This window comes from Xiphias gladius, chromosome 21 (assembly GCF_016859285.1).
Source record: "Xiphias gladius isolate SHS-SW01 ecotype Sanya breed wild chromosome 21, ASM1685928v1, whole genome shotgun sequence".
NCBI lineage: Eukaryota > Metazoa > Chordata > Actinopteri > Istiophoriformes > Xiphiidae > Xiphias > Xiphias gladius.
Window position 1 is genome coordinate 16,675,864 of NC_053420.1, and position 12,549 is coordinate 16,688,412.

Sequence of the window (12,549 nt, forward strand, 5' to 3'; positions counted from 1 at the left end):
ATTACGTTTTTAAGGAGAGGGCTCATTAACCAGGCACTTTGCTCTGCCTTTGATTAAAATGCCTGGGGGGCGTGTCCAGGGCGTGGCAGCGCCCCCCTGCGGTGTTCACTGGCAACGAGCACAGGTCAGATGATCGAGCTACGTTGTAAATAGACAGCAGCGATCCGCCGTGGCCATGCCTTCGCAGACGCTTTAAATCCCCTCCGCCAGAGCAGATCCTGCCGCTCGCTCGCCCGTTATCTTGCGACACCGCTCCTCCAGCTTCCCCGGGTCATTTCGGCGCGTTGAGCCGTCGGTAAAAGTATGTACCGGTCTCTGTACGCCTTCCGATCCGCGGAGCCCAACTCGCTGCACTTCGCGGCCGGGGAAAGCTTCCTAATTCTGGAGAGGAGCAACAAACACTGGTGGCTGGGGTCCCGCTGCAGCTCGGGGGAAACCGGCTACATCCCCGCCTCATACATCGAAAAAATACAGGTAAACAACACTGTCAGAGCTGCTGGTTGTCGCTGGTTGTTTTTTTTATCTGTGAGACGTGACAAAGTCGCATCCTGAGGTGGAGACGAATCCAGCGAGCGCTAAGGGTTGATGGCATCGACAGAGAGAGACCCAATGTAACCGCGCAGTGCGGTGTGTGTGTGTGTGTGTGTGTGTGTGTGTGTGTGTGTGTGTGCGCGCGCGTGTGTGTGTGCGCGCGCGTGTGCTGCAGTGCAGGCCATGTTGGAGCTGACTGCTGATTCTTGCACGTTCGCCCAAGAACCCATAAATAATTGGAAGGGGTTGCATTGTGTAGAGACATGGCCCTCTGCTCCGCAGCCGCTGACTGCGACGCAGAGGAGACACAGGGTATGAGTCCGGAAAGGATGGGCTACGACAGGACAGAATGACACAGTCCAGGACAGCTCCAAGGACAGGACCGGCAAGGCCACCAAAACAGAAAGCCATTGTTACTGCTCAAATTAAAATCATCTCATCCTGTGACCCTGTCTGCAATTTATTATCAAGAATCACTCTCAGCCGACCTTCTCATGGTCTAATAAGTAGCTACTTCCTTCCACATGGCCTTTGGTTTTCTCTCAGTCACACCCTGATGTGCTCCACGGTAACCAGCTCACAGTGAACTAGTCAGAGCATGTACTTTGTCAAATCATGGGCTCACACACTGGCAGGACAGGAATGCTCTCTCCTGTTGTTACTCACATTGGCTGTGGAGGTTTAATGAGCCTGAATGTGAGGCCTCACTGAGCACGTGTGACGCTGCTTAAAATGCTGTTTTTGTTAGATAACTGCCCTAGTTTTGTTTTTGCCTGGAGTCACACATGTCCCCGAGCCACAACTTTGTTCTGCTTTGTTTAAAGTTTAATAGTTACGCCTGCTGCCATGTTAATGAATATTTCATTTGTTGGTCTACTCCCTCCATATTTTCTCTTTTTATCTGCCAGGCTCCAGAGCAGGATGACGTGTTGCAGTCTATTGACAGAGCAATCGAAGGCATACACAACGTGGCCTTAAAAAATGGAGGCAAATACAACCTGGAACAGCGAGATGTTCTGCAGTGAGTCGAAAACGCACATGAAAAAAATGTCAAATAGTATGATATCATCCTGTTTTTGTCCTGCAGATGAGTCATTATTCTCCTCTGTCACAGAAAGTTGATCCATCACAGAAAGGAGACCCTTGCACGGCGAAGTTCCTCCTCCTCCGGTCATAAACAAGGCCTCCCTTCTTCCAGCAGTGAAATATCTCTCAGTCAAACTCCCCCTCCACCCAATGGCCTTAACCGAGACTACGGACGACAGGGAAGCGTGCCGTTATCAGGAAGCATGGACAATATGCAAGCAGAACAGGGCTTTTACCAGGTAGTGCACTCATACACAGCACACAATATGCAGTCAAACTGCCCTAAATGTGTTTAATTTCCTATTTGCAACTCATGCCTTCATGGCCAGATGAATCTGTTAATAAACATATTCAAGATCAGCCTCACAACAAGTTGCAATCCCACTTATTTTCCTCCTAAAAACCACAAATATGTGGGTTTACAAAACCATAGCTTATGTTTTTTTCTACTCCCGCAATATTTCCATGTATATCTTTGGTTGGGAATCGTATCTGTTCATGACAGCTTCACTATTTAAAGAGACTCCCAGAAACCTACAAGTACTCCTATGCTGTAATAGTACTACCCCGCCCCAGGTGTTCTGTGTCTCAGTTAGTTTGTGGAAATTTTGATTAAAAACACTTTTATGAGGCACCACCATGGCATAGCAGTTCGAATCTGCTCGAGGATCATTCTTTTTTTTTCTTTTTTTTTTTGCATCTTTCCCCCTTGTTTCCTGTCATCTCTCTCCAAAAATTATTAAAAACCTCCACAATTGTATGTAAGAATATACACCGTGTGTGCTCTATAAAGACTAGCACTCTTAAGATTAGTCTTGTTTTAAGTAGTAATGTCGAGTGGATTCCTCAATTATTTGATTCCCAGAAAAATAACAGGCAGCTCTTTTTTGAAGATTAATTAATCGTGTAAGTAATGACAAACGTTCCATGTTTCCAGCTTCTCCGATGTGAGGATTTGCCACTTTTCTCTGTTTCATATCCTTGTAAACTGAATATGCAGTATTTGGTTTTTGGACTGTTGATTGGGCAAAAAAAGGCATTTCTGTACGTCACCTAGGACTCTGGGAAAACGTGATGGACATTTTTCAGTATTTTCTGTCATTTTATAGACAAAACAATTAATCAATTTAATCTTAATGAACTGATAACGAGAATGATCGCTAGTTGCAGTTCTGTACAGTAATAATGCTGGACTGGTCTAAGCTTATATCGTCTTTCTGTGGTGCAGATTCAGTTACTAATTTGCAATAAGTCAAATCAACAAAACTCAAGGGACACAACAATGGAACTGGATCTCCTGGGGCCCCTAGGGGTCTGGGCCCCTGTGTCAGTTGCCCGCTCTGCCCAGTTGGTAATCCAGCCTTGCCTTTTTGTCCCCTCCCGCAGGTGCCTCCTCAGCCTCGACGTGCGGCTCCGATCACCCCTCCTCCCCCTGAGAAACAGAGAAACAGCCGCCGTCCAGGTTAGTGAGCAGCAGCGGCGACGTGGGGTTCAACTCCTCCGCTCATTACTTACAAACACATTGCAGTGTTAGACGTTACAGCAGTGTCTTTGCTGCTGCTTTAAGCTGATGTTACCTGCTTCAGCTCGCTACTTCACAAACATGCTCTATTCTTAGTCAGGTCAATCTTGTTCACTCTGTACTCTCTGTAACTGGAGCTCTCTCTCTCTCTCTCTCTCGCTCTCGCTCTTGCTCTCTCTCTCTGTCAGCAGAGCCGGAGGTCCCCTCCAGAGTGTCCTCTCTTCCTCCGTCCCCTGCTCCCTCCCTCTCAATCAGCACCCCCTCTTTGGAGTCAGGCTCCTCCCACTCTCTGGTCTCCTCTGATGTCAGTTTGCCAAGTGTTTCCAGCACCCCCCCCCCTCCTGTGCCATCCCGTGTCAAGCCCTCTCTGCCGCCTCTGGACATTTTTTCCTCTGACTCTCCTCCTCAGCCAGCTCCTGCAAAGAAAAGCCAGGCGCCACAGCCTCCCCAGCCCACCCCCCCTTTACAGCCGGCTGTGGAGAACCAGCCAGAGAGTGAATGGCCCCTTGCCCCCCCGTCAGTTGCTGAAAGCCCTCCTGGCAGCCCCACTACCTCCGAGCCGGTTCCCATGACTATTGGGGCTGAACTGATCGAGCTGGTACGGAGGAACACGGGCTTGAGTTACGAGCTGTCGCGGGTCGCCGTCGGCGTGGTGGTCGGCCGCCTGCAGACCGCTTTACCTCAAGCCTCCTCCGACTTGGAGCAAGTTCTCCTGTCGCTGGTGGAGAGCAAGGTCAGATTTGTTTTTTTTTAGCTTACCTCATGTGGACTCTGCATCCTGGAGCCTTGCCAACTGAAAGGAGACATTTAAAGTTACAGCTCAGTCTGCATTTAGCTGACATTTGTCAGACTCTTTTTCGAAACATGCAGGACAGTACCTTTCACTCATTTCCCGTTTTAAAATGCACGCTTCGCAGTGTCAAATCGAGCGTGAAAGAACTGCTGATTGTTTTGCTGGCAGGCATTTCTGTTTCTTCCTCTTGGTTTTAGGTGGTTATAGTGGCCACTGTGTAATGTAACGCCAAACAGCAATTGGCGAAAGCTTTTGCCTCCATCCTGTATTCTCCTCCTCATCCCGCTGTAAAGCCTGAAACACTGTGTGATCTAATAGAGGCCTCTTCAGTTTGCTTTTAGATATGAAACCCTCAACTTGGGCTTAACAAAATATTGATAAAGAAAAGAGTTTAACCCAACGGTTGCAGCTCAGAAGATTTTTTAAAAATATTATAAAATATTGTCTATTCTTTCTGCAGCATAAGTAAAGTCAAAGTTCCTTTGTACTGGTATTTCAAGTCATAACAAAAGTGCGTGTGTGTGTCCTGATGTTTTATGTCTCTGTAGGATTCAAGTGCAGCGCTGCCACAGGGCCAGGTGTGTCATGACGAACAGCGGCTGGAGGTGATCTTCAGCGACCTCGCCCGTCACCGGGACGATTCACAGCAGCGTAGCTGGGCGCTTCACGAAGACCACGCTCTCATCGCCTGCTACCTGGAGGAGCTGCTGAAGATTCTGGTATGTCGCAGGGAGCCGTCGTCCTCTTTCTCCTGTAACAATTCGTGTTTCCAACAGTCAGCGGGTGCGAAACATCCCGACTAACTGTGTTTGCACATGTAAAGATGGATTTCACAGATGGTTTGGTATGTCAGTCATAACCAAGTAAAGATTTATTCATATAGCACTTTTCAAAACAAAAGTTGCAAAGTGCCTCACAATAAAAGCATTGAACGCAACATGAGTTGTTATGGCTCAATGTGCACAGTAATGTGGCGTATTTAAATGCACTGGACCTACAAAAAGAAGATTCAGATAAAGCTGTGCCAGCAGAGAGATAGAAAAATACTAGACCACTAATTCAACATATATTATAGGTAGGACAAGAGTTTCCGGGTTGATTTAGCTGCTGTGTCCTCATCATTATATTTCGAAAACGTTTTTTGTTGGGATGAATCTGATGTGACCACAGGACCCTTCCAGATGTCGTGCTGTAAACACCAGACATGTTTGATAGGATCAGAGTGGCTCAGACGACTCTACAAATCCAACAGTGTGGTTAAAGACTGACTCTGTAAACCCTCCAGGCTGCCAAATATTCTTTGTTGGCAGTTTGTCCCGAACAAAACTCAGATCAGGGTCGGGATGTTCAGATGATAATCCTCTGGTGTGTCCAGGAACCGCGACTCTCAAACAGATTATGTTGTTACATAGCTCAGATGTTATTATACCGCTGCTGTTACAACTAAAAACAGGGTTGGTTTTTTTTTTTCCTAAGACTGATGCAGATCCAGAGGTGTGTAAGAGGATGTGCAAGGCCAACCACTATGAGAATGTGCTCTCTCTGGTGTCATATTATCAGATGGTAAGAACATGGTAAAAAACAATGATTCAACAGGGTTTGGGTAAGTAGAAAAATGTTTCTGTAAACATGATGCTGCCGACTTTCCTCTTCTGGTTATTAAAGTTTATTCTTCTTATTGGTTGACTTAAGAACCTGTTCACCAGTAATATTCAGTTCAATTCAAAGCACTGTACAGCACTATGAGCGCACTAGTTTTTAGCCTCAGGGGTCTGAATGCGTAATTACAATGTTAGTGTGTTGGATGTTGGACGATGTTCAGTGTACATTTGCTCGGTGTTGGCTCATTGTTGCCGTCGTGTGACCGCGCAGGAGCATCGTGTGTCTTTGCGGCTGCTGCTGCTCAAAGTGTTCGGGGCGATGTGCAGCCTGGACGCTGCCCTCATCTCCACCCTCCTCAACTCCATCCTCCCCATGGAGCTGGCCAGAGACCTACAGACAGACACACAAGGTGAAAACATGTACCTTTTCACCGCCTCCTCCTAATGTAACCACATTTACTGATTTTCTTCATTTTGTCTGTTTTTCTTTCCTCAGAGCACCAGAAGATGTGTTACACAGCTTTGGTGCTAACTATGATCTTCTCAATGGGCGAACAGGTGCCATATCATCACTACGGTATGAAAAGGCTTTCTGATATTATATAAGGCTGTTGCGTTATGACGGATTTTCTGTGCCATACAACATATGTACTATCCTGTATATTGAACATCTGCATAAAAACAGAGTATTGTTGATGAACAAAGCTGATTCTTCCAAAATGGTGAAAAGCAATTTGGTTTTTAGCTTCAAAACAAGGCCTTTTTTTAAAAAAAATTTTTTTTTTTTTTTATTTTTTATTACCTCATCTGGAAGGTTTTTCCAAGCTAAACAAATCTGACCGAGGAATCCATTAAAAGTTGTGTTAAGAGGACAGTGTGTGCAGTAATTAAGACATAATCCTGACCCTGCCTGCTTTCAGAACACTTGAATGCTGACTTTGTTCAGTTTCTGCTGGGTGTGGTGGAGGACGGGCTTCCCTCTGATCCCACAGAGCAGCTGCCTGACACCTTCCTGAACCTCCTGCTGGCCTTCAACCTGCACCACTCAAGTGAGAACATCCTCAATAGACCTTCCTGACAGCAGACATTTTGAGCTGTCATAGCTGGAAAAGCACAAGTGTAACTGACAAAGTTAATGACGGCCTCAATCCATTACAGTGTGGTGCCCGGCTCTGCTGAGCTTTGAAGGAGTTTTGCAAAGCTTTTATTGTTTTGTCTGCGTGTCTGTGTCTTGTCTGTGTCACCCAGCACCCAGCAACAACGTGATCATGAAGGAACTGAAGATGAAAAATGTCAAGATCCTGTCTGAGAAAGTGCTGCTGCTTCTGAACAGAGGCGGTAAAATGCCATTTTTTTTTTTTTTGGTCATATTTCCCATTTTTCATATCCATTCTCGGAGTGCCCTCACTTTTTTTTACTTCCCATCATTATTCATCTTTTGTCCACTGGTCTCCAGACGATCCTGTGTGTGTTTTCAAACACACCCCACCTGCACCGCATGCAGTGCTCAAGTTTCTGCAGGATCTTTTCGCCAGCAGCGATACGGCTGACATCTTCTACCGCACTGACATGATGGTGATGATCGACATCGCCGTCCGGCAAATATCTGACCTTTCACCTGGAGACAAGGTGAGACACGCTGCACAGCTGCCATTCTCAGCCTTAATAATACTACTTCTGCTATATCGACAGCTCGGTTAAGTTGTCTGATTATAATCTCCTCTCTTCCCCTCCCTGTGAAGCTGCGGATGGAGTATCTCTCGCTCATGCACTCCATAATGCGCTCCACCGACTACCTGGAGCACCAGCACCGCCTGTCTGACCTGCAGGGGGCGCTGCAGAGGATTCTCAGGGAGGAGGAAGATCCCGGAGAGGATGAGGGGAGCGCTACAGCAAAACAGATGGATAAGCTAATTGTACAGCAGATCTACAAGGAGTTCCCACAGATCCGTGAGAACCAGGACTAACCATATCGGTATCATGCTCACACACTGTAGTCTGCTCCCATCTCGACTGCAGGGAGGTACGATAAAGCTTGAGAGAAGAAGAACTGATGTTTGATGGGATGCCCTGTATTCTGTGCCAGCCTGTACTGAGAGAAGCAAACCAGTTTCGCCAATGTTCTCTTGTACTCGTAGTTTGGGGCTGCAGCATTCATGTGATGTTGATTTCAGAAAGATCTTCCTGTTTTTCACAGCCCTCTGAATCAAGATGAGTTTCATTTGAGTGGGAGGTTTTGCTTCCAGAAGGGAGAAGTATGTGACAAATGCACAAAAAACCTGTGAGGTTTAGTCATACATGGAGATTATAAATCTAGGCCAAGCCTTGGAGCTCTTCTCACCGTGAATTCTTAGCAATAATTACCTTAAAAATCATACATGAACTAACTGTACTCAAAGTATTTTGAAATTAAAGTAACGGCAACCACGACTAAACCTTATTCTAACCAAAGTAACTTTAACCAAATTGATTTTAGAACCATGCAAAGTTTTGGGATGAAAAGGCAGATTTGAAAATATGCTCAAATAACTGCGACACTACACCAACGGTTGTGAGGATACGTTGACCCTTTATGTGCTTCCCTCATAGTGGGGCCAAACTACTGTGTGTTACTGAGAGCATTATTTTCTTCATAGCTCCATCAAACTGACTTCCTCTTTCATTCACCCCCTCATTCATCGTATTTGAAATTGCAATCAAGTTGAACAAGTGTATTATCATAGTGAGAAAAAGCACACTCTGACTCACGTTATCATTACGAAGCTTTTAGCTGAGTAACTTGCTGCTACATATTGAGTCTCTGCTCTGGCTCCGTCTGCAGTTTTCTTAATCTGGTACGTTTGTATCTTTACTGCTTTTCAAACACTTAAAAACCATCGCTCTGTACTTACCTATGCTAAGATCCTCAAGCGTCAGAAGCCAGTGACTGTTTACAGATTAATGTCAGTCGGACTGGAGGGTTTTTGTCCATATGCTGCATTCATATTCAAGCTAAATATGACAATAAGGCTTTTAACAACTTGTTGTAAAATACTGAGTCTGAGGTAATGCAGGGCATTTCTTTTTTCTCCTCATGGTCTTATACTTTAACAGCAACATGTACCTTTGCCTTGTTTCTTCCCCATGATGTAGTGATTGATGTTGTTCTCCCATCTTACACTAGCTTATCTGTTTTTGTCCCTAGCATGGCTTCTCTGTGTGGAAAGTGTCTCTGAGAAGGTAGACACAATCCAAATGTGGTATCAGATTTTAGTTAATGTCCAAGTACTCATTGAGTGTCTGTTTACAGTGTTTGAGAGAGAGAGAGAGAGAGCTGACCGTCTCCTTTCCCTGATTAACATTTTCTGCAAAACTGCTACAACTGTGTCATAATATAACTAATAAAGCTATATTTTAACAGTGGAAGTGGTCGGATCAGTTGTTGAGAGGGTGATGGTGTGGCAGAATATTTTGGTAAAGTTTACAACATAATAAAGTCTTAATTCAAGGCTTTGTTAACATGTTGTAGTTGACACTGTTTATGTTTTAGATTTAACCAGGTTCAGTCCAAATGCAGGCAAGTGTGTCCAATATGTCCAAAGTTTAAATGAGAGACAATATTAATTTTAGTCAAAGCCAAATTCCCTTCAAAAACCTTGTCTTACGAGTTTTATTTACTTACCCCCCCCCCCCCCATTTCCCTTTTATCCTTTTTATAAATACAGTTAGTTACTTAAGCATTTGGTCAGTGACACGATTTTTTGTAATTTTGCCTCTGTACACCAACACAACGGATTTGAAATCAAGCCATCAGGATGTGACTGAAGTGCAGACTTTCAGTTTTAATTCAAGGGTTTTAACAAAAATATCACATTGACTGTGTAGGAATTACAGCCATTTTGATACATAGTCCCCTTGTTTTCAGAGGCTAGAGGCTACAGTTAAGTATTTATGTACCTAACTGTATGTTTGTGTGTTTGTTTTTTCATGTAACCATTTTTTTCTTCCTTTAAAAAAAATAAAATAATAAATGTATTTATGAAATGTTTGATATTAAATTATAAGTTAAAAAAAAACATGAAAGATACATGACAGTGAGGACTGACTAACAGAGGTGCAATCTTTTAAAGTTTACATAATAATAATAATTAATATGTACGTAATAAAATGTTAAATATTATTTTATATGACAATGTTACAACCCATTCTTTCCTCTTTATCTAAACATACACCAATGGATGAACAATGGAAAAACAAATAACACATAAATATACATACGTATATAGAATGTATTTCTTATACAAACAACCAACCGCGAACCGACCTGCGGACACACAAATACACACATGCAGACACGAATATCGTGTGACTTGATTATCTTTATATGTACTTAATTTTTTAAATTCAAGTTTTAATGTTGACACTCAAAGCATTTCCGCCCGGACACCAAAACCGGGACGTACCGGTGTAGAGCTGTGCTGCAGTCAGACCGGTCCGGGTAGATAAGTGGGTGAAAGGTCTACTGGACAGGAGAGACAGCAGAACACTAACACCGCTCACAGAGACACACGCTGACCAGGTGAGATGTTATTTGTTGTTGTTTTCTTATGTATTTTGTCGGTACGTCTCGGTGTCTGTCTCATTGTGTTTTTCTTCAGCAGACCGGAAAGTAAAAATGTCCAAACAGCCGCAGCCGATCAGTCCGGTGAAGAACTTCTTCGCTGGTGGGTTTGGAGGGGTCTGCCTCGTCTTCGCCGGACATCCCCTCGACACCATCAAAGTAAATACTGCACTGTCTGTGTCTGTGTCTGGGTCTGTGTGTCTCTGTCTCTGTCTGTGTCTCTGTCTCTGTCTCTGTGCGGGTGCATGCGCGTGTCTCACGTACACACTGCATCTCATTCCGGGAGCAGCCAGGCGAGTGCATCTGCAGGCGGCAGAGACAGACCTGGTCGTGGTCAGAGTCAGAGTCAGCTGCGTGGATGCAACATCCCGCTGCATTTGGTGTGAAATGTTCCTGCAGAGAGCCCGGGCTGTCAGCTCAGCCCACCGCACCCCTTTGACCCACATACAGCGTGTTTTATGACTCAGCTCACTGCTGCTGTTAAAGCAGAGACCTCACCTGAGTGCAGGACTGTTGTCATTACAGTATCACTGTATTAGACCTACAGTGACTATTTCAGTGCTCTTGAATGGAGCCAAGACTCGTGAATCATCCGGTCCCATATACTGGCAAATAACAGCTTATTGAGGATACAATGCTGTGCAGAGGTTTTAGGCAACAAAAGTAAAGTGTGGGGGCTTTCAATAATAATGCAACGAGTAGTTTTTTCTTTATCAGTTAACTTCACACTGATCAAAACTAAATCAGATCAGTATTCAGTGGGAGCACTCTTTGTCTTTAAAACAGCTCCAGTTCTCCTGGGTGCACATGTTTTAAAAGATACTTTACCACAGCTCATCTGTGGATTAAGTCCGTCTCAGTGTCTTCTGTCTCCTCATGTAATCCCAGACTGACTCCATGATGTTGAGATCAGGGTTCTGTGGGGGCCAGACCATCTGTTGCAGTTCTCCTTGTCCTTCTTGTCTCTGAAAAAGGTTCCTTATGGCTTTGGCTCTGTTTGGGGTCGCTGTCTTTGGGACTGATCAGATCCTTCCCTGATCGACTGTGTGTTGGATAAGGGTCTTTTGCACAGTACTGTACGTTTGAAATTCAAAACCAAAACCAATGAGACCAAAACACTTTGGTCACATACATAATTGTCCAGCAGATAAGTTTATTTTTCCAATTTAATATAATTATAATTCTTCTTATTATTATTATTATTTTCTATTAAAGTCCAAAGTCTTTTGAGTGTAACAATCGCATAACAAATAAGAAAATAACGTTTCTGGTGTTTCCCCAAAGACCTTTCTTCTTCTTTTTAATAGAACAAAAATGATTGACATTATTTTAGACTGCAAAAAGGGGGTGACTACATTTTATTTCAGTTGGACTTTAATTGCCCTACTCGGTTCATTTTGTGGTCTGTAAACCTGCATTAACTGATTTTTTTTTTTTTTGGCCACGTAGGAGCAGAACAACAAGCTGTTAACACAACACTGACATATTATCATCTTACAAAGTCTGGCCACCAGGCAAAAAAAAAAAAATCCAATATTTACTCCCTAAATATTGGACTAATTCACGGTCCTGCATGTAGTCGATGTTCAAACTCATCCTGAAGGTGTTGGATGGGGTTGAGGTCAGAGCAGTCAACTTCTTGCACGTGAAACTCTGAAAACCATTTCTTGTGTGGTCCATAAACTCTTGCCACATATATGCTGTATTCTTCGTGTTTGAGGGCAATTAAAAAAATTTTTTTTTTAAATCCTCTTTTTCTCTCAGGTGCGTTTACAAACTCAGCCCAAACCAAAACCTGGAGAGAGCCTCATATATGCTGGAACCATTGACTGTTTCAAAAAGACCTTAGCCAAGGAGGTGAGGATGAATGCTACTCTAATCTCAAGAAAATAATGGATTAATATTTCTTTCTTTCCTCCCCCTTGCTGATGTCTCCGTGTCATCTTCTTCCCTTACAGGGTGTGAAAGGGCTTTATAAAGGCATGGCAGCCCCAATCATTGGAGTCACGCCCATGTTTGCTGTCTGTTTCTTTGGATTCGGACTTGGCAAGAAACTACAACAGAGAACTCCTGATGATATCCTTACGTAGGTGACTGCTCTGTCTGAGGTGGCCGTAATGTTCGGTTAATTGTTCCAGACACTCTGTGGGTGATCATTTGTACGTGCATCAGCCTCTTCCACTCGTCTCCTGCAGGTATCCACAGCTGTTTGCTGCAGGGATGTTGTCCGGTGTGTTCACCACGGCCATCATGGCTCCTGGAGAGCGAATCAAATGCCTCCTACAGGTCAGAGGTTACACTATGTGTTTGTACAGATAAACAAGATCTAATCAGTGACCCCTGTGAAAAATGGACTCCACAGGCCAAAATGGAGCCAGTATTTCAAGAGGCTCTTACTTTATTGCTTCAAATTCTG

At 44.1% G+C, this 12,549-nt stretch overlaps 2 protein-coding genes across 3 annotated transcripts in view; both read left to right on the forward strand.

Annotated features, from left to right (window-relative positions):
• The first annotated feature begins 76 nt into the window (after nucleotides 1–76).
• On the forward strand, nucleotides 77–8,935 carry LOC120783267 (NCK-interacting protein with SH3 domain-like). Of its 2 annotated transcripts, none has more exons than XM_040116134.1 (13): nucleotides 77–474; nucleotides 1,440–1,552; nucleotides 1,646–1,856; nucleotides 3,004–3,079; nucleotides 3,328–3,872; nucleotides 4,481–4,651; nucleotides 5,409–5,495; nucleotides 5,805–5,943; nucleotides 6,030–6,110; nucleotides 6,454–6,582; nucleotides 6,782–6,871; nucleotides 6,990–7,162; nucleotides 7,276–8,935. In XM_040116134.1, exons 1-13 carry the CDS (start codon nucleotides 304–306, stop codon nucleotides 7,498–7,500), a joined length of 2,211 nt encoding a protein of 736 aa, XP_039972068.1. In that variant the 5' UTR covers nucleotides 77–303; the 3' UTR covers nucleotides 7,501–8,935. The 2 variants fall into 2 exon arrangements, with proteins under 2 accessions (XP_039972068.1, XP_039972069.1); XM_040116135.1 differs by having other exon boundaries at nucleotides 3,331–3,872.
• A 1,029-nt stretch (nucleotides 8,936–9,964) lies between these two features.
• prkar2ab (protein kinase, cAMP-dependent, regulatory, type II, alpha, B) overlaps nucleotides 9,965–12,549 on the forward strand; it is a 13,737-nt gene continuing 11,152 nt past the window's right edge. The window contains 3 exon segments of the mRNA XM_040116423.1: nucleotides 9,965–10,091; nucleotides 10,174–10,292; nucleotides 11,898–11,990. Of these exon segments, the coding sequence (XP_039972357.1) occupies nucleotides 10,188–10,292; nucleotides 11,898–11,990 (198 nt within the window). The 5' untranslated portion in view covers nucleotides 9,965–10,091; nucleotides 10,174–10,187.